Genomic DNA, 23,865 nt, shown 5'->3' with positions numbered 1-23,865 from the left:
CGACAGACATGTTCTTCACCTGAGGACGGCTGCTTGCGTTGTGGCCGAAACGTCGTGAGAATTATTTTATTATGTTTTATTTTTATTATTTTATTACTTCCCTTCTACGTGACTTTACCGAAAGAACCAAGAAGATGAATCCCTGAAGTCACGAAAGCTTTAAATCGAAATTTGACTTAAAACTTTCGGGTCTGCAGGACTTCATGTTCAGCAATGCAATTTCAGCAGCAATGCCAATGCAGCAGCAATGCCAATGCAGCAGAAATTCCAGTGCAGCAAAGGGCCGCCAAGAAATCACTGCACCACCGCTCCACACACCACACTGCTGACCCGTCAGCCCATGCTGGTGGTGCTGCTGACACACTTGGGCTACGCCCATTTCCAAACCTTTATAAACAGTTTGCCTTTAGAGGCGAACCCCTTTTCTTGATGACGACCGCTTGTGTTGCGATCGAAACGTCGTGATATTTTTATTCACTTTATTATTATTCTTTTTTTCTATCTACGTGACTTTACCGAAATGACCAAGAATACAGATGCCTCGTGTTTAAACAGGTGGCTCAGCGGTAGAGCGAGCGGCTCGCAATCGAAAGGTTGTGAGTTAAACTTCTGGTTGGGGGTTTGCTCAGCTCATGATCTCTCCGGGGTCAATAAGGTTAGTACCACTTGGTGGGGAAATAAACAATGGATGTCCTATGGATGGTCTCATCTCTGCCATAGGAACGAGGAATTTCCACCACCGGCTCAGATCTACAAAGAGGAGATGAGCACTGCATCAGTGCTCATTTGAGGAGGAAATCACTTCAGCTTTTTTACGAAAAAAAATCTTAAAAGCAAAACTATAAACAGAATTCTGTCTCGACATACAAATAATAACATGCTTTCAGCTTTCCAGGCAAACATTAGAATGCTATCCAGCAGCATTAGCTTGCCATTTCACTGGTCTCCTCACAGCACATGGAAAAAACCAGACTACTTTTCACAGCCATAACATCACTTCGCATAGGAGTTTCCAGACATGACCCACTGCCACTCTACCAACCTTGCACAGAGACCCATCATCCTCTTTGAAACGTATCTATGGATACAGGAGACGTTACACGGTATTGTTCAGTCCGAATACCCACTCGAAGTGTCGTCCTTGTGTGATTATTTTAAACGCCCTGCAGAAAGAAGGAGGGGAGGAGAATCAACTTATGCAGTGCGGAACTCGAGCTGCGTTTGTTTTACATCCCAGTGCAGTGCGAGCCGACGACCTATCTCTCACCTTCTTCTCCAAGGCACAACGCCAAAAAGGTACCTCGACACCACAACCTGGGATTCAGTCACAAGGGGCATGCTTATGACCAGCTTCTACCGTCCAGCGCTGTTTTGTTTCCCTCATTGAGGGAAAAGCATGGGGCTGGCATGAGCGCCATGACACATCTTTCGTTGATTCGTGATTTGTTTTTGGGTTGGTTCTTCACAAGCACAATGCCAATGTGTTGTACTCCCTCCTCCATACGACACAGCCAGAAAATTGTAACTGTTAACACGACAAGCACGTCACTTTCATAATGTGCGCGTTTGTAATTGATTACCTCCGATTAGCACAGTTGGCTACGTACAGTGCGAAAGAAGTTCAACATACATACAGTTGCACCTAATTGTTAAATGTGTAATAAATTGGCACGATTGTTCGCGAAACAATATTTTTGTCGTTCAGCTGTGTCAGGTGGAGGAGAGTGTACAACACACATTTGGGGCGGCACTGTGGCGAGATGTTAACTATGCAGGAGGTTGTGAGTTAGTTCCTGACCCTGACGACTGTATATTATTTCAATTTTAATGTAAACAATTTAAAATTAACAATGTTTTTATTTTACCAGGTAAGGTCCACTTCTGAAAAAGAGCTATATGGCCATGTAGCTCTTTTTCAGGAGCGAACTGGCCACAAATGATAGCTCAACAAAATTGTTAATCACGTGGACACTTATGGCAACCAAATACTCATAACGCATGTTTCTAAACATGAACAGAAAAAACGGAGGACTCGGAGAAAAATTCACGTGACCACGGGGAGAGAAACATGCAAATTTCAAATATACAGCAGGCGTCAGAGTCGGGATCAAACCCACGACCTCCTGCATACCAAACGAGGACGTTATCATCTCGCCGACGCGGCACATGTGATCTGACCCAAAAAACTATTTGATGAAACATGTGCTTTCATCACGAAAACCTACGTTATGAATAATCCCGGCGACTCGTATCCAGCTGATGCGTTTTTTTGTCCCTTTTATCCTCACATCCAGGACGCTGCAGCGCCGGCTGTTGAGTTTGGAGACCGTCTGCGGGTGGGTCAGTTCCTGGGCAAAGCGGACGCATGGTACCGGCAGAATATTCAGCAGCTGGGACGCATCATGACCAACCTGCTGTCAATTCCGGTGTGTGGCGAGCGGTAATGTAGCGGTTAGCGCGCTGTGCTACGGACCCAGTGACCCGAAATTGATTCCTGCTCACGGCCAATACCAATGAGATTATCTGAACTGGTCATGGGCCTCCCCTAGGTCGACTCAGCCTAAAATGTAAACCTGGTGCGGTGTGTAAAAAAAAAGGTGGCTGGGCGTGGTGCTGGCCACCACCTCCTCGTGTACCGTGTCGGCCTTCATAGGTGCTAGCGAACAGCACTAACCCCAACGGTCTGATAAGGCTATATACGGGAGATCTTTGTCTTTTTGCACATTGTTGACTTCTCATATGTGCCGTGCGTGCATGAGCCCGGCATCTCAGCAATGTTGGTTCAGCGCTCTGACCCTTGACTCACCCAGCCACCTCCAATGCACCTTACGTATGTGCATGGCCATTTTTGTCAGTCCACTGCTGGATAAGGGCCTACTATGGGGTCGTGGGAATTATTTGAACGTACTTCAACTACGCTTGTCAGTACGGGTTTGTGTGAACGTGGGGAGCATAGATGTAGAGGCACAGAGGTACGGTACAACAATGGATGTTGCTGTACTGCTCTCTGCTACCTCCACCATGTATCCCAACAGCTGCCTGTAAAATGTTATGCATGTTTTTGGTTCTTTCGGTAAAGTCACGTAGAAGAGAAATAATAAAATAATAAAAATAAAACATAAAATACACTTCTCACGACGTTTCGGCCACAACGCAAGCAGCCGTCCTCAGGTGAAGAACAGGTCTGTCGGAAAGACAGCGTCTGATTGAAGGTTCATTGAAGGTTCATTCAGACGCTGTCTTTCCGACAGACCTGTTCTTCCCCTGAGGACGGCTGCTTGCATTGTGGCCGAAACGTCGTGAGAATTGTATTTTATTATGTTTTATTTTATTATTTCCCTTCTACGTGACTTTACCGAAAGAACCAAGAAGATGAATCCCTGCAGTCACGAAAGCTTTAAATCGAAATTCATGTTATGCATGGTGATCGCAATTCAAAGCACCGGCCATACTCAACCATGCTTAGCATCTGAGATATGACAATATCTGATGCATTCAAATGAAGTATAAAACCACATTTATATATATATTTTGTGTGCAGTCATTGGTGACTGGGCAGTGACCATCATGAAGACATTATAAGGTCGCCCTTATTACACACAATGTGTTTGCCACAAATAAACCACAGTACCTTGCTGATCTCGTGAAGGAGCATAAACCATCACGCGAACTCCGGTCATCCTTGCGGCTGCTTTTGGCTGGCCGTCGAACAAAGATGGCCACCACATGGCAAGCTCTCAGATGCACTTCTGTGGACATCTGGAACGTTCTTTCTTCCGATATTAGGAAGCCACTGGAGCTATGCACTTTCAAATCGAGATTGAAAACTCATTCCATTTGTGTGTAGTTTGTTGTCCTTCCCCCGCATCTCCGATTAGCATGGTTTGCTGTGTACGGTGTGAAAGAAGTTCGACATAAATACATTACGTTCCAGTCGTGCTACCACTGTGATGTCACTGGCTAATATACAGAAAATGTATTCGGAACTAACAGAGCGAACATTGCATGTGATATTGGATCACGGGGCCCAAAGTGATGTCACCACTTGTGAATGCACTTAAAAAGGAGTCCGTTCCACCACAATTGGCACACTCATGGCCTGCACAAAGCATACATTGTCCAGTAATTACGCTGAGATTTTTTGATCTCAGAGGTGGAAGATGCAAAATTCAGTTTCATCGGTGATGCTTGGGCTGTGACAATCAACTCGCTCCACTTAACTTAATCTGAAGATCATGTTGGCTGCACGAATTTAAACACAAATCTTTTCAACGGTGCTGGCTCATAGTTTTGACACGGGCGTTAAGCCCTCTGGACTACCCAGCCTTCTCTACCAAGTATATATTACCCTGATAAGGCTAGTGAGCAGAGTTAGGTTTAAATGATTTTTTTTGACGGTGGGCTTCCTGTACAACTGTACAGCTTTAGCCATGCCCTTCGGCCTCTGTCCGTCGTTAATTGGTGTTTTACAAACATGTCCACTTAGGAAATGAGAAACAATCGCAAAATATTTAATACATCACGTGCCTCAATATGAATGAAGTTAAATAGTGAGTGTGAAAGCTTGGAGTGTTTTATTGGAACAATGTGCAACAATGCAGTTGCCGAATTAAACAAAACATTTCTACCCTTTTTATTATTGCACTTATTTATTTTCTAAAAATTAGAATACATTACACTCCGCCATATTTCTATCGTTGCGCAGTGCTCAGCTTTGTCGTTCGGAGGGCTCATAGGCTAAGCCGACGCTGACCCGGGAGATTAAATTGTCGCCTGATGTTTGGATGTTGGCTGCCGCACCAAATGAGATATGCCAACCATGGCAATTTAATTGCATGCAACCTTTGTATGTGTGTGTACGTATGTACGTTGAGCTTCTTTTGCACCGTACGTAGCCAACCTTGCTCATCGGAGGTGCGGGGCAAGGACAACAAACTGAACACACGCTAAACAAATCTTTGCATGCAGCGTTCTCATTTTCTAATGATGGCGGCGGTATAATCTGTGATATTTCAGGCAGTGGCTCTTCTTCAGAGCACATAAACAGAGAGACCAGAGAGAGCTAGAGTGGACAATGAGGGTCGGATACTGCTCTTAACAGCAGTGGGGGTTTGTTGAGAATTACATTTAAGAAATAATTTCTTGATGAACAGTTTTTAAATAGGCAATAGGTATTCAAACTGTTCGATTGAATTTATGCAAGCGATTCTGAGGACCCTGTGACATCTTTCACAAGGATCATTAGGTCCTGAGCATAATGACTCTCACTTTCCCACAGTGTTACGCAACGTGAATAATTCGGGTACAATGTTCTTCCTCTGTGGAACAGGAGAGGAAAAAACGTGATTAATCTTGGCAGATATTTATTCCAGTACTGGAACTGCATATGTGAAATTAATTGCCTACTTATTAAAGCAAATGCATTGATGCCAGAAATATGTCCTGATCTTCAAAGTCCAAATTACCTTCCATTTAAATTCCTCAGTTTGTTTTTCAAAGTTTGTCGAACTTCAGTTGAATAATATTAAAGAAATGTATTCATACTTGAAGTACATCAATGCATAAATGGAAGATGATAACGGAAACTGATATCGCAGCGTGAGCGATTCGCAAAGTTGCAAGTTTAAAAAAACCTGGTTGTGGGGGGGGGTGGTTCAGCCCACCATCCCTCCGGGGTCATTAATATGAGTGTCCCTTTGTGGAGAGGTCAACAATGGCTGTCCTTTTTCGATTTAAAGCTTTCGTGACTGCAGGGATTCATCTTCTTGGTTCTTTCGGTAAAGTCACGTAGAATGGAAATAATAAAATAATAAAAATAAAACATTAAATAATTCTCACGACGTTTCGGCCACAACGCAAGCAGCCGTCCTCAGGTGGAGAGCAGGTCTTTACCGAAAGAACCAAGAAAATGGCTGTCCTATGGATAGCCTCACCCCTTCCATAAGAATTGAGGAATTCCCACGACTGGCACAGGGCTGAATCCAATGGCTGAACACCGACGTCTCAATGCTCACCCGAGCAGAAAGTCGTTTTCACTGTGACTATATTTGTCATCGTAATAATTGTCGCGTTGGCGACATTTTTACATGCCGTAGCTAGTAGCGCCGGCGCCTATCGCAACCCTGGCTACGATGGGCGCCAGCCCGTTGGGGGCTTGCCTCTCTCAGTGAGCAGCCCTGTCTCTCTCATGTGCAGAAGGGCTCCCCCGTGCAGACGTCGGGAAGAGACATGCTGATCACAGACATCATGTGCGACTACATGCGGATGGCTCACGTGGTCGCTCCTCTGCCCCTCTACTCAGCCAGGGTGAGAGTTAACCCGTTGATACAGCTGCCTGACTATCCCGAGCCTCTGTACCTCTGATAAGCACCGTTGGTTGTGTACAGATGCAAAATACACACATACACTCGTTCATTCCTACAACTCTCTCTCTCTCTCTGTCTTTCTGTCCAGCTGCATGTCCTTCGTTCTATATGTAAACTTTCAATTTACCTTTCTTAACACTCAATATGATGCCCATAACCTGCACGCTGTGTTCCTGTTCCAGCCTATAACGAATACAAAGCGTGCGCCTCTCCACGCTAAATTTACGCACTTTTAGCCTTTATTCAGCAGTGTCCATTTTCCTGATAAGTGCATCATAGTGGGTAATAACACGCGGGACCATTACGAAGACTATTCACGTGACCTAACAGATGACTATATTCGCAGTTTGAAATGGCTTCCGGAGAACAAGGAGAGGAGGTGTTTGTCACTCAACTTGAAATCAGGGACTGCCAACGATCGCCTGGTGGGTCTTCGCCGAGTAAAAATTGCCACGTTTTTTTCTATTATTATCATTATCATCGCACCGTGTGCCTTTTTTTATTTTCCGGCGGTAAGTGCTTTAAACCCCGTAGCTGTCTGGCAATTTTTGTTGCAGAGAATCACCAAAAGTTTGTTGTTAATTGGCCATTAAAGACCGTGTGATATCGTGTGCAAAAGCAGGACATTGTATGCCGGTGTCATCGACAGAGCTGTAAGAGTGCAAAAGCAATATTCAAGCCCCATCGACTCTCAGCTTGGTTAAATAAAGAGCGTCAATCAATCTCTGGGGCAGAGTAGTGTCATGGTGATTAGCGTACTGCACTATAAACCCAGAACCTGAGTTTGATTCCAAACCGTGGCTAACATCAGTGGTAACTTAGAAAGTGCTGCTCATTAGCAAACAATTTCTTTTCATTATTCACATGACGTCATTACTATGTCGCTCCCAACATCACCGGTCTTTCAGGCTCGTACGTGTCCAACAAATTTGTCACACTGTTAACCTTTCATTTCCCATGCCATTGCGATTCCATCACTAGTTGATGCAATTGTTGGTAACTCAAAACTGAATTCGGTGTAAAGAAAACAAGCCTTTCACCTTGAACTTGGTTACCCATACAGTGAGGGAAAAAAGTATTTGATCCCCTGCTGATTTTGTACGTTTGCCCACTGACAAAGAAATGATCAGTCTATAATTTTAATGGTAGGTTTATTTGAACAGTCAGAGACAGAATAACAACAACAAAATCCAGAAAAACGCATGTCAAAATTTTTATAAATTGATTTGCATTTTAATGAGGGAAATTAGTTTTTGACCCCTCTCAATCAGAAAGATTTCTGGCTCCCAGGTGTCTTTTATACAGGTAAGGAGCTGAGATTAGGAGCACACTCTTAAAGGGAGTACTCCTAATCTCAGCTTGTTACCTGTACAAGGATGTCAGGGACAAGATTGTAGACCTACACAAGGCTGAAATGGGCTACAAGACCATTGCCAAGCAGCTTGGTGAGAAGGTGACAACAGTTGGTGCGATTATTCGCAAATGGAAGAAACACAAAAGAACTGTCAATCTCCCTCGGCCTGGGGTTCCATGCAGGATCTCATCTCGTGGAGTTGCAATGATCATGAGAACGGTGAGGAATCAGCCCAGAACTACACGGGAGGATCTTGTCAATGATCTCAAGGCAGCTGAGACCATAGTCACCAAGAAAACAGTTGGTAACACACTACGCCGTGAAGGACTGAAATCCTGCAGCGCAAGGTCCCCCTGCTCAAGAAAGCACATATACATGCCCATCTGAAGTTTGCCAACGAACATCTAAATGATTCAGAGGACAACTGGGTGAAAGTGTTGTTGTCAGATGAGACCAAAATGGAGCTCTTTGGCATCAACTCAACTCGCAGTGTTTGGAGGAGGAGGAATGCTGCCTATGACCCCAAGAATACCATCCCCACCGTCAAACATGGAGGTGGAAACATTATGCTTTGGGGGTGTTTTTCTGCTAAGGGGACAGGACAACTTCACCGCATCAACGGGACGATGGACGGGGCCATGTACCGTCAAATCTTTAGTGAGAACCTCCTTCCCTCAACCAGGGCAATGAAAATGGGTCGTGGATGGATATTCCAGCATGACAATGACCCAAAACACACGGCCAAGGCAACAAAGGAGTGGCTCAAGAAGAAGCACATTAAGGTCCTGGAGTGGCCTAGCCAGTCTCCAGACCTTAATCCCATAGGAAATCTGTGGAGGGAGCTGAAGGTTCGAGTTGCCAAACGTCAGCCTCGAAACCTTAATGACTTGGAGAAGATCTGCAAAGAGGAGTGGGACAAAATCCCTCCTGAGATGTGTGCAAACCTGGTGGCCAACTACAAGAAACGTCTGACCTCTGTGATTGCCAACAAGAGTTTTGCCACCAAGTACTAAGTCATGTTTTGCAGAGGGGTCAAACACGTATTTCCCTCATTAAAATACAAATCAATTTAGAACATTTTTGACATGCGTTTTTCTGGATTTTTTTGTTATTATTCTGTCTCTCACTATTCAAATAAACCTACCATTAAAATTATAAACTGATCATTTCTTTGTTAGTGGGCAAACATACAACATCAGCAGGGGATCAAATACTTTTTTCCCTCACTGTATGGGGCAGGAAACAAGCGAGAACATGTTGATACCATATATTTCGCGCAGGGGGGTAGTGAGTGCACACACACATTGGAGAAACATTGTGAACAATTGATTTGCAATCTTTTTTTCGCAGCATTTGTTTTGTTTTTCATTCCAAAAAATCAGTTGGGGTGGACAGATAACATATTTGCTGGACTATGATGCATTTATAGTTTAGTGGATGGAGCCCAGTACCTAAAATTGATATTTGTTCTCACACTATTGCAGAAAAGCCGTGGCGAAAAAAGCATCAACCTTGTGCTCAGCAGAAATTCTCAGCTGCTGCAATGAAACACTTTTTTTGTATAGTGACTCATATTGCTGTAAATATCAGCTTCGATAGATTATATTTTTTTAATACTGTGCATGTACTAGGTGACGTTTCAGGCAATGGCCATATATAGAGAGGCCAGGTAGATCAAGTCGATAATAAGAGTTGAAGACTGCACTTTACACCATGGGGAACGATAAGAATTAAGTGTAAAAAAAATGTCAGTATATATGTTTGTATGTTGCTACTTTTTTCGCACCGTACGTAGCCAACCGTGCTAATCGGAGGTGCAATGAAAAGTAGTTTTTTCATTGGCATACCGTATGTAGCTATTGAGTAAAAGGCAACCCATCCGTAATGAATGGTATTACTAAATAACGAATTGGTATTAAAAGCTAAATGATCAAATCTTGCTGGCACATTGCACTATCGATAAAACTGCTGTAGGGAGGTAAAGAAACAAAAAAACAACAGAGCAAAATTCAAGTTTTATCACGTAGGCTTTGTGATTCAGTAATGGATACCCATTAGAATTTATATGCATACATTAACCCCCCCCCCCCCACCTCTGGCCTTCGCACCTAATTGGCTCATAATTGACGAAATCACATTTATCTCTCTATTTAAGACCGAAACGGGAGGATGTATCCACAAATCTGGCTGTCACCTGATGATGCTAATTGTAATTACTGCCGAAACGTCGTACTCGAATTGTGAATGTTATGGGTTTACTCTCCAACACACCGGTGTGCTGTACCAGCAACGAATTGGCGTGTTTTTGTTTACGTGACAACCCTTACTAATTGGCTGTGTTATTCGGTGACAGGTTTATTTACGCGATCTAACCAAAAAAACCTCTATTATGGATAATATTCGTCACGAAAGCCTACTGCGTGTTACATGGGGTTATGGAAGCTCTTGAGATTAGCATAATCCGCTTAGCAATGCTGCACCAAATAACTTGTTCGATTATGAAATATCGTGTGTTATTACAAGCTGTTTATATTGTAGATAATTGTCATTGAGGACTTAAAGCTGGTAGAATTAACACCAAAAATAAAATGCAGGCCAAACGCATTTATCCATGCCTCATTTAACCATCACCAATCGAAAGTGCAACTTGCTTATTTTTCTTTTCTATGAACGTCAAATAAATTGAAGGAAGCTTACAAAGGCCAAAAAAAAATAATTGTCCACATAAATAAAAATATATGACAAGGAATTATTATTTTATATTAGATAATACGAAAGAATAGTCCATGCAAACTGCGCTATAGAAAGCCGAGATGATGATTATTCACGAGTTCAAAGTCCAAGGCTGACAGCATTCTACGTAAATACAGGTCAACTGTTGCAGGTCACAACAAAGTGATTGTCCTGTAATTACAAAGATCGCTTTTGTTGTTGTCTGTTGTAAGACGTGGTCATTGTGCGGCAGCGTCACGGCCAAATTGATCCTCCGACAGACCACTGGCGCTTGCTGTCACATACGTGTCGACATCCGAGAGCAATGCAAAGCGACTGGAAGAAAAAAATAACAACACGTGATATTCTGCAGAGCAAATTCCATACCGCAGTGAAATGCACGCAATTTGCATCACCATATGCCATTAAGAGACTTGTAGGAAAAACTAAAAACTCAAGTGTCGGAGTCGGCATATCTAGCATAGTGGCTGTACGCTAAGGACGCTTTGAAATAATATGCTGTGAAGAAGTGCCATTGCCCAAAGCATGCCATATAATATATAAGTATATTAACACATTCGTCTACAACACTGTGGCCTCAAAATAAAAATGTATATAAACGGCGACGTTTTGGGTAACGGCCCTTCTTCATAGCACGTTATATATGTGTGCGAGTTTTCTTTCAAGGCAGTGTCGTTGATGAGTGCGTGTTCAGTTTATTTAGTTGTGCACCACTGCCATTGTAGCGGCATCACGAAACATTCCGTTCAATAGTGGAGATGGTGCCCCGAGCGACATTTTACTTCTTGAGAGACATTTCCAAATCTATTCTCCGAATCAGAAACCTCAATTTATCTGGGAGAAATCCCATGAGCTGTGAAGCTCTTTTTCAGATGTCCAGTGGGGGCAGGTCAGAAAGTTACAACAACAAACAACACAACAACACGTGATAGGAGTGCAAAGTATAGGAAAGGTAAGAACTGTCAGAAACTCTGTTCTCATTCTAGGGTTCGCAGCTAAATAAATGTATATTTATAACGCATAGACCTTCAAACATAAAACCTCCATCGGCTGTTTCATTTGGTAGTTATAGCAACCTCAATAAAAGGGATTAAAGTTAAGTGAATGTAAGCGTGCGCACAGCGACTGTTATTATTCGAAGAAAGTTAAATTAAAATATTTCGTATCACTCCACCCACATGCTAAAAGTAATTGACTGAAGCCCACAGACGTCCTTGGTCTCTTGTTGCAGGGAGAGAAAAAACAATTCAATTCCTCCTTGAATGTGGTCGCGCTGGGAGTGGGACCCCTCTCTGTCTTTCAAGGGATAGACATTGCCCCCTAGTGTCCTATTCCCATTGCTACACTCCAAATCTGTTTTTTTTTCAGTACCCCTGAGCTCAGAAGCGCTTAAGTGCGGGTTTCGCCAATAACAAGCACACCGTTTCCGTGACAGACATAACACATGTGAGAGAAAAAGATGGATAATACTAATTTTAAAAAGGCAAGAGATGGTATAATTTCAAATGTATATGTTAAAAGTTTTAAATCAATTCAGGAAGAAGAAAAAAGTGCAAGATTATGCATAAAAAATAACAATACGGTAATGAACTCGTGGATTTGATAATTGCACTAAATGAATGAATAATTTTTTTATGTGCATGCGAATACATTTAAATACATTTCGGAGCCAATTTTAAGTCGGATCACGGCATATTCGAACGTAACTTTTCGTTGTGCTGAGGGTGGCCTGAAATAGCGCTGTTCACAATAAAAATCGCTGTTAAATTAATGATAATTACTTATTTATACAGGAATCCAGATTGAGATATTCAGGAGGGTCCTGCATCGGATGACTTTGAATTACCAAGTTTTCAGCCAATTAATGAGCGTTTACATATGCAAGATGATAGCACCTGGATAAATCCATTAGAGTTTTTTTTGGGTTAGATCGCGTAAATATAAAAATGTGTCTTTAAAACCCACCATCACCCGACACAGCCAACTAGTAAGGGTTGTCACGTAAACAGAACGTGGTCAATTCGTCACTAGTACAGCACACCGGTGTGTTGGAGAGCCAAGCCACAACATTTACAAACCTAGTACGACGTTTCGCCAGTAATTACAACTGGCTTCATCAGGCGACAGCCAGATTTGTGGAGAAGTCTCAACTGTTTGGTTCCTTATATAGAGACTTAGATATGTGTTAAACTCACCTGGAGAAAACCCACACGTGCGAGGTAGCAACACTCTATCCCATTACAGACGGCACAGATGATATTAGTCCACACTTGTTGTACCGCCAGCTGAATTGTGTTTCGTAGGCCTTCAGCGATAACTTTCTGCAGTTGGTAGTGCTGCTGCCCCATGTCACGACTACCGCCACTGTCACTCCGCTTGTCGCATGCGTAGCACAACAACGCCGCCTTGTCTTCCCTTGCAACAACTCCCTATTGAGGATGAGGCCGTGCGAAAAACACGATTCGAAGATGTTCTTGCTAATTTTGCAATGACAAAATCTCGAAAAGTTCATCTCCGGTGTTAATTTCTCTCTCACCTTATGAGAAAGAAAAACAATTGACATGACTCTGCCTCTTTGTATATACACGGTGCCTATCTTTGCTCTTTATATGAAAATATATTTATTCAAGAAGATATCTGGGTTATATTTTTTATCACGCAAAAAAATAGGGCCATTAGTTGTCGTAGGCCCTAGGCACAGTGCCTACAATGCCTACTGGTGGTACAGCAATGGGAAGGGGAGTTTCGCGACATCTGTGTGTGATCCACCAACCGTTGCTGCTGCCTCCACATTACTGGATTACATAATCTGGATATAAGCACACCGAATATAAGCACAGTTATACTGGTAGGAACCTCCTGGTTACACCAGCCCACAGGGGATTATTGTGTCCGTCCGTCCGTCGTGCAGGGAGGGGCTGGGTTGGGAGGGAGGGGCTGGGTGGGGAGAGTGGGGCTGGGTGGGGGGTGGGAGGGATGGGGCTGGGTGGGGAGGGGCTGGTCACCCCGTGGTGCCCTTATAAAACTCAACGTTTAACCGACTCACGCCGGCTTGTGCCCGCCCTCACAGTCGGGCATATTTGCGGAATACACCACGCCGCTGTTGACCCTGGCCATTGACCGAGCAACCCAACGTTCCTACCAGCTCCCTCCGCAGGAATGTGTTTCACACCTCGAGTGCAGCAGTTTTCCAATTGTAATAAGTAAATCATTTTTACTTCATTTACTTCAATCGCATGATGATTTGATTGTGATTATGTTTCTAGATAAGACTGTGCAAAGAAAAGCATCACTCCCCGATGAGAAAGAAGCCTTGCTATTCGAGATCCAATACACAAAGGTAACTATGAGGACCTCGCAAAAGGATATTCAAAACAATGCACGGTCCCCTATTTAAAAATTGCCCGGATCCCGTGTTAATGCTATTTTACAGCTTGATTAGAACACAAAATGCGATTTGATACGATATTGCTTTTTATATATGTTATTCATATACGTTAAAAATAATCGCATTCCCATCACTCATTCAGGACCACCAACAAAAATGTACGCCGTATGATGAAGATGTAGTTGCCTGCGGCCTATAATTTATGGCTGCGATGGATGAATAGTCTTGAAAACGACATTTCCCTTTAATGTCGAGAGGGATTTTTTTTTATTGCAGCACCAGTTCAGTTATCAGATATTAACTTTCCAGAACATATTGTATAGTACACTGTATTCTGTCATATCTTCTATAATCATAGAGTACATTGTAGTAGGTTTTTACCCTTTCAACTGGTACAAAACTGACACCTTTATACAAGGGATCAGGTTTGCAATAACCACAACACAAGCAGTCAAAATGCAAACAAAAAGAAACAACTCTGATAATGATAATGATATGCACTGTCCTTGAAGTTGATTGGTGCACACCCGAGACAGCTTTTCTTAGAACCTAGTCTCCATTGGTGTTGGACCAGATGACGCCAAAAGGCGTACAACTCAAAAATACTCTGATAGTGCACTGTTTTTGAGTTTCCACCATTGCAATATCCTATCACAGACCAATGATGTGTGCAGTATCAGAGATTTATCAACAAAGCAAGTGACGGTGTTTCTCAGAGGTGTCGTTAGCAATGGGAATGGTGATGTGTGGGTTCCGGGATTACCCGAAGAATGTTGAAACGTTTAAATGTTGTGCAGATGGCTCACTCTGAATTACTGTGCGCAGGTGCCCGTGTGCACGCCCATGTCTGCGATGCTCGTCAAGATGTCAAAGTTTCTCACTGCGATCAAGATAGAGGCCATCACTGCTGACGGCACAGGTGCAATTGCATCTTCATGTTGCAGGAAGAACTAGTAGGGATAGTCCGAGTGGCCTAGTGGACAGCGGCGAACACGGCTTGCCACCGAGACCATTTTGCATCGGGACTAACGGTGCAACTGTGGCATTCTATTCACAGTACTACACTACAGCATGCCAGTACCAAAGCCCATATCCAGAATTTGAAATTTAGCATTCATCGGTGAACAACATACAGGGTGGGCTGTTTGGAAGTGGTGAGAGGCGGGCCACGCTAGCGAGATGTGAACTGCCTCGATCCCGACCCTGACGCCTATTGTATATTTAGAGTTTGCATGTTCTCCCCGTGGTCGCATGCATTTTGTCTCCGAGTTCTCCCATTTTTCCCTGCACATTTAAAATCACGCGTTTAAGAGTATTTGGCTGCTATAAATTTCCACATGATAATCCATTTCGTTGAGCTATCATTTGAAGCCAGGTCGCTTCTGAAAAATATCTATATAGCTCAGCGGGCCTTACCTGGTAAAATAAAATAAAAATTTCGTTAAATAGTTTAATATATAGATACCCCACTGACTTATCATGACCCTCTTCATGCTCTTCTCAATATTGCCATTGAATATTTGGATGGCAATGGATCCATAACTTACAGAGGAAAGCGTTAAAAGATGTCGATTGAGATCAATGCGAGACGTGTTGGAGGCTTTGAAACAAAATATTACATTCCGTGTAATTTATCTTGTTTTGGTGGGGTGTCTATAAATGGATCACCATTTATATACTTACTGTGTCCTCCACAGGGTTAGGGGGGGGAGCAGTGGCACATCGGTAAGGTCACCGGCATAATTCACCGTTGCCGAATGTAAACATTCTAAAGCGGTGAAAGGAAAACGTTTTGGGAGGCAGCAGACGAGACAGGCAGGCGGCCACACAATCACTGGGTCAACCGAATGACCATTCACAAAGCACAGAGGCCGTGTCTCAAGAAGCCACGCGTGCACTCGCCCGTGCGCCTGCCTCTCTCTGCCTGTCGCTCCGACCTCACCTCACCTCACTCCCTACCACACGTCCATCCATCCGAGAAAAAAAAACATTCCTTTCTCTATACACCGATCACACCCCCCCCCCCCCGCTCAGTGCCTGCTTACGTCTCAATGCCTGCGAAACTCGCACTTATCTGGGTCTCTCCTGGCCACTGCCATCGACAACAACTCTCCACTCCTGCTGGATCAATCCAGGCTGCAAACTAATTTTCCTGGCCATAGTCTTTGCTTGTAAATCAACTCGTGCAGCTTTTTTTGACGTTCCTTTTGAAATTCAAACTTTACCATTACCTCTGTGTCATTTGTAGCATCTAAATATACAGCCCCTTTTGTAATTTCACTGCAGGATGGAGGGCCTCCCCATGCCATCATGTGATTTGTGGGGGGGAGTTATTTGACCATATTTCACCACGGTGGTCAGTGCGGGTGAAATGTGGTCAACCAATCCTCTTGACTGATACGGCACGGGGCAGCCTTCATCCAGGAGTGGATTCATATAGAGTTGGTAATTATTGTGATTATGGTTAGATAATGGAGCAGGCATTTGTTCATGTGGTTAGAATACTTAGCACACACAAATGGCTGCGTGTTAAAATCCTGGCTTCGAGTGAACTCTGCCTATCATCATCCTTCCTGCATTGATGCGGTACAGCACTCCGACGGGTTTTTGAAATGTACCATGTGTTGTTCGGCAATGATGTTTGACGTTTCACTCTACGTTCTGGGGAAATCTTAAAAATAATTCACCTCCTGAAGACTCGAACAGCACGTGGAGCAAAACGGTGGACAGCATGCCAAATAAAAATGCGGTACATCCCAAAAAAAACACCTCAAAGTGCAAGATGCGTGCCAATTTTGTGGGAAATCATTGTTGGTTGTCCTACGTGGAGGCTTATCACCATGAATATGTGGAATTTATACCATTGGAATTTACACAATGAATGTGGGATGTACACCATTGGAATTTACACCGTGAATATATTGAATTTACACCATTGGGATTTACACCATTGGGATTTGCACCATGAATGTGGAATTTACAACATTAGCTCAGGGCCACCAACAGACAGCACCACCCTGTACTGTTATTTGAGCACAAGAGACACTTTGATTTATTTTTACTCTATTACACTGATATACCCAGGAACATTGCTTATCAATCTCAATGGATATCTAGCTCGTGCTGAATGATAATAATAATGAAATATCTGGGTCTTGCGTTGCAAATAGCCAATGACGTTTCGTGACCATTCTGACATTTACAATTTACCAGCGAAACGTCGTACTACTAAAATTGTAAATGTTGTGGATTTACTCTCCAACACGCCGGTGGGCTTAAGTAGTAATTGGCGCGTTTTGTTTAAGGGACAAACCTTACTGGTTGTGTCGGGTGGTGGAGGGTTATAACACATTTATACTTACGCGTTCTAACCCAAAAACCTTTATTATGAATATTGGTCACGAAAGCCTACGTGTTAAAGCCTTGTTGTATTCTGCCCCCTAGTGATAAGTATTCATACATAATTATATCGGAAAAATTCACAAACTGAATGCACTTTTAAGCAGAATTGGGCTATCCGATTATTTCAGTGGTCGATTGCCACCGATTATCGATTTCATTGCCCGACGAAATAAATAACATGACATTTAGAAGGATAAATGTGACAACCTGCGACGCCCCTTGTGCCGCTGGACGGTAGGTTATGAGCGGACTTTGTGACGTCATTGGTGCTGGGCGTGGCTTATAGGAGTTTCCCTCCTTCGGGAGGCAGAAGGTGCGGGTGGCTAGGCCTGAGTAATAGACTGCAAGAAGAGAGGTCGATTGCAACGTTTTTGTCGATTGACTCAAATTAACTCATCGTCCCAATTCTACTTTTATGCAGTTAGTAAAAAAAATGGAATACTGCAGATAAAATGTTCCCGGCTCATAGTGCTACCGTTTACAATTGCATACCATGTGATTTGGATTTGGCCACTTCGTGCGGGGGGGTGGCGGTGCAGGCGTGGGGGCAGAGGGCGTGAAAGTTTCTCATTGACAAGCATTAACGTCTGTGTGACATGTTGGCCGCATTGTGTGCAAACCGCCACTCACAACCCCGCCTTCTCATCCCCGTGTTGCAACTCGTCCCGTGTGAAGATGCCGGTGGCCTCACTGTGACGTTCATGGAAACGAGCAACGCAAAGGGCCGCCGTTCGAATGACAAGGTATCGAACAATGCCCATCAAATTAAGATAGTTTATTGTGTTACTTTAAATCTCAATCTACGCGAGTTCTGAGGGCTACACGTAACATTTTTCACAGCATCACACCAGAAAGTGCAATAAAGTGCTTGTGCAAGACATATAAGTGCAGCAACAATCGTTGTTACACTGGACCACACTCCTATGTCTGTGCTGCTCACCTTCGCCAATGCGCACCGATCATCAGCGTGGAGAAGAATGGTGACACAACGAATTAAAAAAAAACGAGAAAAGATAGGCAACTGAACGTCGCCATGTCAGGGCGAGAAAAATATATTACTAGGTCATTCTGCAATATGATTCTATTATAGGATTTTATACCAGTGGAAACATGTTCTGACGTATATCTAAACGACAATACCATAGGTGCAATATCATACATTTTAAAAGCCCACAAATAATATCTACTTAAGCAATTATAAAAGGGGATTGCCTGAAACGTCGCCTATTATATATTTATAATTTTGAGGCAGTGTCATTGACAAAGGTGTTTTTTTACGTATATTTGTGCTTGTACACCACTGCCAATGCAGCAGTGTTACGAAATAATTTGTAGATTTTAGCAAAGAAGACAACTTTGGCCTGACCCATCATGAGATCAGTTATAGTAGAGTCAAATCATCACTACGTTTGGTACTCACGCCATAGTCATAGTGCAAGGCTATCGCAAAGACACCGCTGGGTATAGTCTACGGTAGTTTCACAGTATGGGACGGTGTTGCTATGAGCTTTCCTAAGCAACTAATGTATTGTTATTATTGTCATCTTAATGCATACAGTGTTGTTCTACAATGTAAACGGTACCTGCAATATCTAACCCGGTGTTTTTCATTGCAAGGCCCACAGGCCACTAACGGCCCCTGGTGGCCTTTAGTGCGGCCCCTGATATGCTGCCCCCCACAATACATAAAGAGTGAAAACTCCCCCCCAACATCATCATCATCATCGTGCTGTCAAACCCCAATGGTTTCAAATGTGCGGCGGCCCTCACACTGCAGATGTCTTATCGGAAAAAGTGCCCCCCCCCTCTGAAAATTAGTGAAGAACACTGCTCTAGTTATAAATTAGTGAAGAACACTGCTCTAGTTATAAATTAGTGAAGAACACTGCTCTAGTTATAAATTAGTGAAGAACACTGCTTTAGCTATGAATTAGTGAAGAACACGGCTTTAGTTATAAATTAGTGAAGAACACTGCTCTAGTTATACATTAGTGAAGAACACTGCTCTAGTTATACATTAGTGAAGAACACTGCTCTAGTTATACATTAGTGAAGAACACTGCTTTAGCTATGAATTAGTGAAGAACACTGCTCTAGTTATAAATTAGTGAAGAACACTGCTTTAGCTATGAATTAGTGAAGAACACTGCTTTAGCTATGAATTAGTGAAGAACACTGCTCTAGTTATACATTAGTGAAGAACACTGCTCTAGTTATAACTTAGTGAAGAACACTGCTTTAGCTATGAATTAGTGAAGAACACTGCTCTAGTTATAAATTAGTGAAGAACACTGCTCTAGTTATACATTAGTGAAGAACACTGCTCTAGTTATACATCAGTGAAGAACACTGCTCTAGTTATAACTTAGTGAAGATCACTGCTCTAGTTATACATTAGTGAAGATCACTGCTCTAGTTATAACTTAGTGAAGAACACTGCTCTAGTTATAACTTAGTGAAGAACACTGCTTTAGCTATGAATTAGTGAAGAACACTGCTCTAGTTATAAATTAGTGAAGAACACTGCTCTAGTTATACATTAGTGAAGAACACTGCTCTAGTTATACATTAGTGAAGATCACTGCTCTAGTTGTACATTAGTGAAGAACACTGTTCTAGTTATACATTAGTGAAGATCACTGCTCTAGTTATACATTAGTGAAGATCACTGCTCTAGTTATAAATTAGTGAAGAACACTGCTCTAGTTATACATTAGTGAAGAACACTGCTCTAGTTATACATTAGTGAAGATCACTGCTCTAGTTGTACATTAGTGAAGAACACTGTTCTAGTTATACATTAGTGAAGATCACTGCTCTAGTTATACATTAGTGAAGATCACTGCTCTAGTTATACATTAGTGAAGAACACTGCTCTAGTTATACATTAGTGAAGATCACTGCTCTAGTTATACATTAGTGAAGAACACTGTTCTAGTTATACATAATGAAGAACACTGCTCTAGTTATACATCAGTGAAGACACTGCTCTAGTTATACATTAGTGAAGAACACTGCTCTAGTTATACATTAGTGAAGAACACTGCTCTAGTTATACATTAGTGAAGAACACTGCTCTAGTTATACATTAGTGAAGATCACTGCTCTAGTTATACATTAGTGAAGAACGCTGCTCTAGTTATACATTAGTGAAGAACACTGCTCTAGTTATACATTAGTGAAGAACACTGCTCTAGTTATACATCAGTGAAGAACTCTGCTCTAGTTATATATTAGTGAAGAACACTGTTCTAGTTATAAGTTAGTGAAGAACACTGCTCTAGTTATACATCAGTGAAGAACTCTGCTCTAGTTATACATTAGTGAAGAACACTGTTCTAGTTATACATTAGTGAAGATCACCGCTCTAGTTATACATTAGTGAAGAACTCTGCTCTGGTTATAAATCAGTGAAGAACACTGTTCTAGTTACACATTAGTGAAGAACACTGTTCTAGTTACACATTAGTGAAGAACACTGCCCTAGGTTATACATTAGTGAAGAACACTGCTCTAGTTATACATTAGTGAAGAACACTGCTCTAGTTATACATTAGTGAAGAACACTGCTCTAGTTACACATTAGTGCAGAACACCGCTCTAGTTATACATTATGAAGAACACTGCTCTAGTTATACATTAGTGAAGAACACTGCTCTAGTTACACATTAGTGAAGAACATGCTCTAGTTATACATTAGTGAAGAACACCGCTCTAGTTATACATTAGTGAAGAACACTGCTCTAGTTATACATTAGTGAAGAACACTGCTATAGTTATACATTAGTGAACAACACTGCTCTAGTTATACATTAGTGAAGATCACTGCTCTAGTTATACATTAGTGAAGATCACTGCTCTAGTTATACATTAGTGAAGAACACCGCTCTAGTTATACATTAGTGAAGAACACTGCTCTAGTTATACATTAGTGAAGAACACTGCTATAGTTATACATTAGTGAAGAACACTGCTCTAGTTATACATTAGTGAAGAACACTGCTCTAGCTATACATTAGTGAAGAACTCTGCTCTAGTTATACATTAGTGAAGAACACTGCTTTAGTTATACATTAGTGAAGAACACTGCTCTAGTTATACATTAGTGAAGAACACTGCTCTAGTTATTCATTAGTGAAGAACTCTGCTCTAGTTATACATTAGTGAAGAACACTGCTTTAGTTATACATTAGTGAAGAACACTGTTCTAGTTATACATTAGTGAAGAACACTGCTCTAGTTATACATTAGTGAAGATCACTGCTCTAGTTATACATTAGTGAAGAACACTGTTCTAGTTATACATTAGTGAAGAACACTGTTCTAGTTATACATTAGTGAAGATTACTGTTCTAGTTATACATTAGTGAAGATCACTTCTCTAGTTATAACTTAGTGAAGAACACTGCTCTAGTTATACATTAGTGAAGAACACTGCTCTAGTTATACATTAGTGAAGAACACTGCTCGAGTTATACATTAGTGAAGATCACTGCTCTAGTTATACATTAGTGAAGAACACTGCTTTAGTTATACATTAGTGAAGAACACTGCTCTAGTTATACATTAGTGAAGAACACTGCTCTAGTTATACATTAATGAAGAACACTGCTCTAGTTATACATTAGTGAAGAACACTGCTCTAGTTATACATTAGTGAAGATCACTGCTCTAGTTATACATTAGTGAAGAACACTGCTTTAGTTATACATTAGTGAAGAACACTGCTCTAGTTATACATTAGTGAAGAACACTGCTCTAGTTATACATTAGTGAAGAACACTGCTCTAGTTATACATTAGTGAAGAACTCTGCTCTAGCTATACATTAGTGAAGAACACTGCTCTTGTTATACATTAGTGAAGAACACTGCTCTAGCTACACATTAGTGAAGATCACTGCTCTAGTTATACATTAGTGAAGAACACTGCTCTAGTTATACATTAGTGAAGATCACTGCTCTAGTTATACCTTAATGAAGATCACTGCTCTAGTTATACATTAGTGAAGAACAATGCTCTAGTTATACATTCGTGGAGAACACTGTTCTAATCTTTCAATAACGTAGAACAGTATTTTCTCCCCAACACAAGTGTAACTACTGCGGGGAACCATTCCAGTTGAGTTTGCCTCAGTAATGCAAACAGCCACATCGCGCCCGAGTTTCTTGGACGTTGATGATAAAAAATGTACTCCGAGACACACCCCCCTCCAGCTGTTTCATCCAGGTTATGGGACTTTCTAGCAAAGTATTGCGACTGCGTAACTCGTGCAATTTTTGAAGTAAGATAGCACTATTCTGTACTGCAGTGCATTATTCATGATTTAATTGAATGTTTTACAGTGGTTTTATCGTCTTTGGGAACAGCGAACAGAGCAAATTGTATGTTTCATGATTTATTAGAATGTTGTATAGTAATTGTATCGTCTTTGGAAATAGCGAACATAGCAAATTGTATTATGCGTTTTAACGCTCGTATGTGTTGTTTGTTTAATATTAGACACCTAATTCTAGATTTGAAGCTTTCGTGACTGCAAGGATTCATATTCTTAGGTAGTCACGTAGGTAAAAAATAATAATACAATATTTTTTTATTATTTTTTCCCTACGTGACTTTACCGAATAAAATAATATTTTTTTTACCTATGTGACTGTACCGAAAAAAACCTAAGAATTAGACACCTAACCTATGCATCCATTTAGAGCGCCGCTTACACTCACGATGATCCACGCGTCGAATCACGCGCGTGAGAATGGACTGCCCTACAGAGACGGCATTCACAATGTATGCACATCATGCGAAAGTGAGACGTTACATTCCGGTGAAACAGCGCAAGCAAATGTGTAAAGATGAGGCGGATAAAAACGAGACAGTGAAAGCGAGCGAGATAGAGAGAAAAAACCGAGACAAGAAAATATGAATAACAAAACGTACACTGCACACTCTTAAATCAAAGCATATCCATGAATTAGTGACGGGGGGGGGGGGTCTCGCTTGGTAGTCAATAATTATAAGCCAAGTGGGATGTAAAGATTTGGATGGTACGGATCTCCACACAGCCCGGAGAGCAATTTTCTGTAAAAAAAAATAATAATGTGATGATGATGATTATTGAAACGCTGTCTTTTGATAGATTCCGCAGACAATAGCGCGTGTGAGTTCGATCACATTTTCTGCTCCGGGGGATGGAAGATTCACAGCGTGCTTTGACGAAGGACCTACGTTTGAGAACATCAAGAGGTATGAGGCTAAAACAATAACTCCGATTGCCTTCCTCTCTTTTTGTTACACCAAGTGACAGTGATTCTAGATACCGCTGCTGCTGTGATATTATGTATTGATAACGTTTCACGATAGCTTCAAAGTAACTTCTGATTGTATTTGGGTGATAACATGGGTAAACAACAGCTTACTGCAGATTATTCTTACAGTCTATGTATATATCCTATTAAGTTGCCTGCTTTCTGTGCAATCAGAATAGTTTAACTTACACAGGCTGTGTGGTAAAGCACAGCTTTTGTCAATGAACCGATGGATGAGGGCCTCTCTACAACATGCAGGTGGTGTAGGTTATTTGACATACTTCACCACGCTGGTCAGTAAAAAAGTTATAGCTTTCGC

The 23,865-nt window shown here is 41.9% G+C and overlaps 1 protein-coding gene across 1 annotated transcript in view; it reads left to right on the top strand.

Annotated features, from left to right (window-relative positions):
* Window positions 1-23,865, top strand: part of LOC133347718 (phosphoinositide 3-kinase regulatory subunit 6-like) — an 83,472-nt gene that overhangs the window by 45,849 nt on the left and 13,758 nt on the right. The window contains exons 11-18 of the mRNA XM_061560232.1: window positions 1,170-1,296; window positions 2,295-2,426; window positions 6,196-6,306; window positions 6,712-6,790; window positions 13,719-13,792; window positions 14,666-14,759; window positions 17,918-17,985; window positions 23,378-23,491. Coding sequence (XP_061416216.1) covers window positions 1,170-1,296; window positions 2,295-2,426; window positions 6,196-6,306; window positions 6,712-6,790; window positions 13,719-13,792; window positions 14,666-14,759; window positions 17,918-17,985; window positions 23,378-23,491 — 799 coding nt within the window. The remainder of the gene's footprint in view (window positions 1-1,169; window positions 1,297-2,294; window positions 2,427-6,195; window positions 6,307-6,711; window positions 6,791-13,718; window positions 13,793-14,665; window positions 14,760-17,917; window positions 17,986-23,377; window positions 23,492-23,865) is intronic.

The sequence above is a fragment of the Lethenteron reissneri genome, chromosome 3 (genome assembly GCF_015708825.2).
Source record: "Lethenteron reissneri isolate LAM-NWPU_2019-01 chromosome 3, ASM1570882v1, whole genome shotgun sequence".
Classification (NCBI taxonomy): domain Eukaryota; kingdom Metazoa; phylum Chordata; class Hyperoartia; order Petromyzontiformes; family Petromyzontidae; genus Lethenteron; species Lethenteron reissneri.
This window is presented reverse-complemented; position numbering and strand designations above follow the sequence as displayed.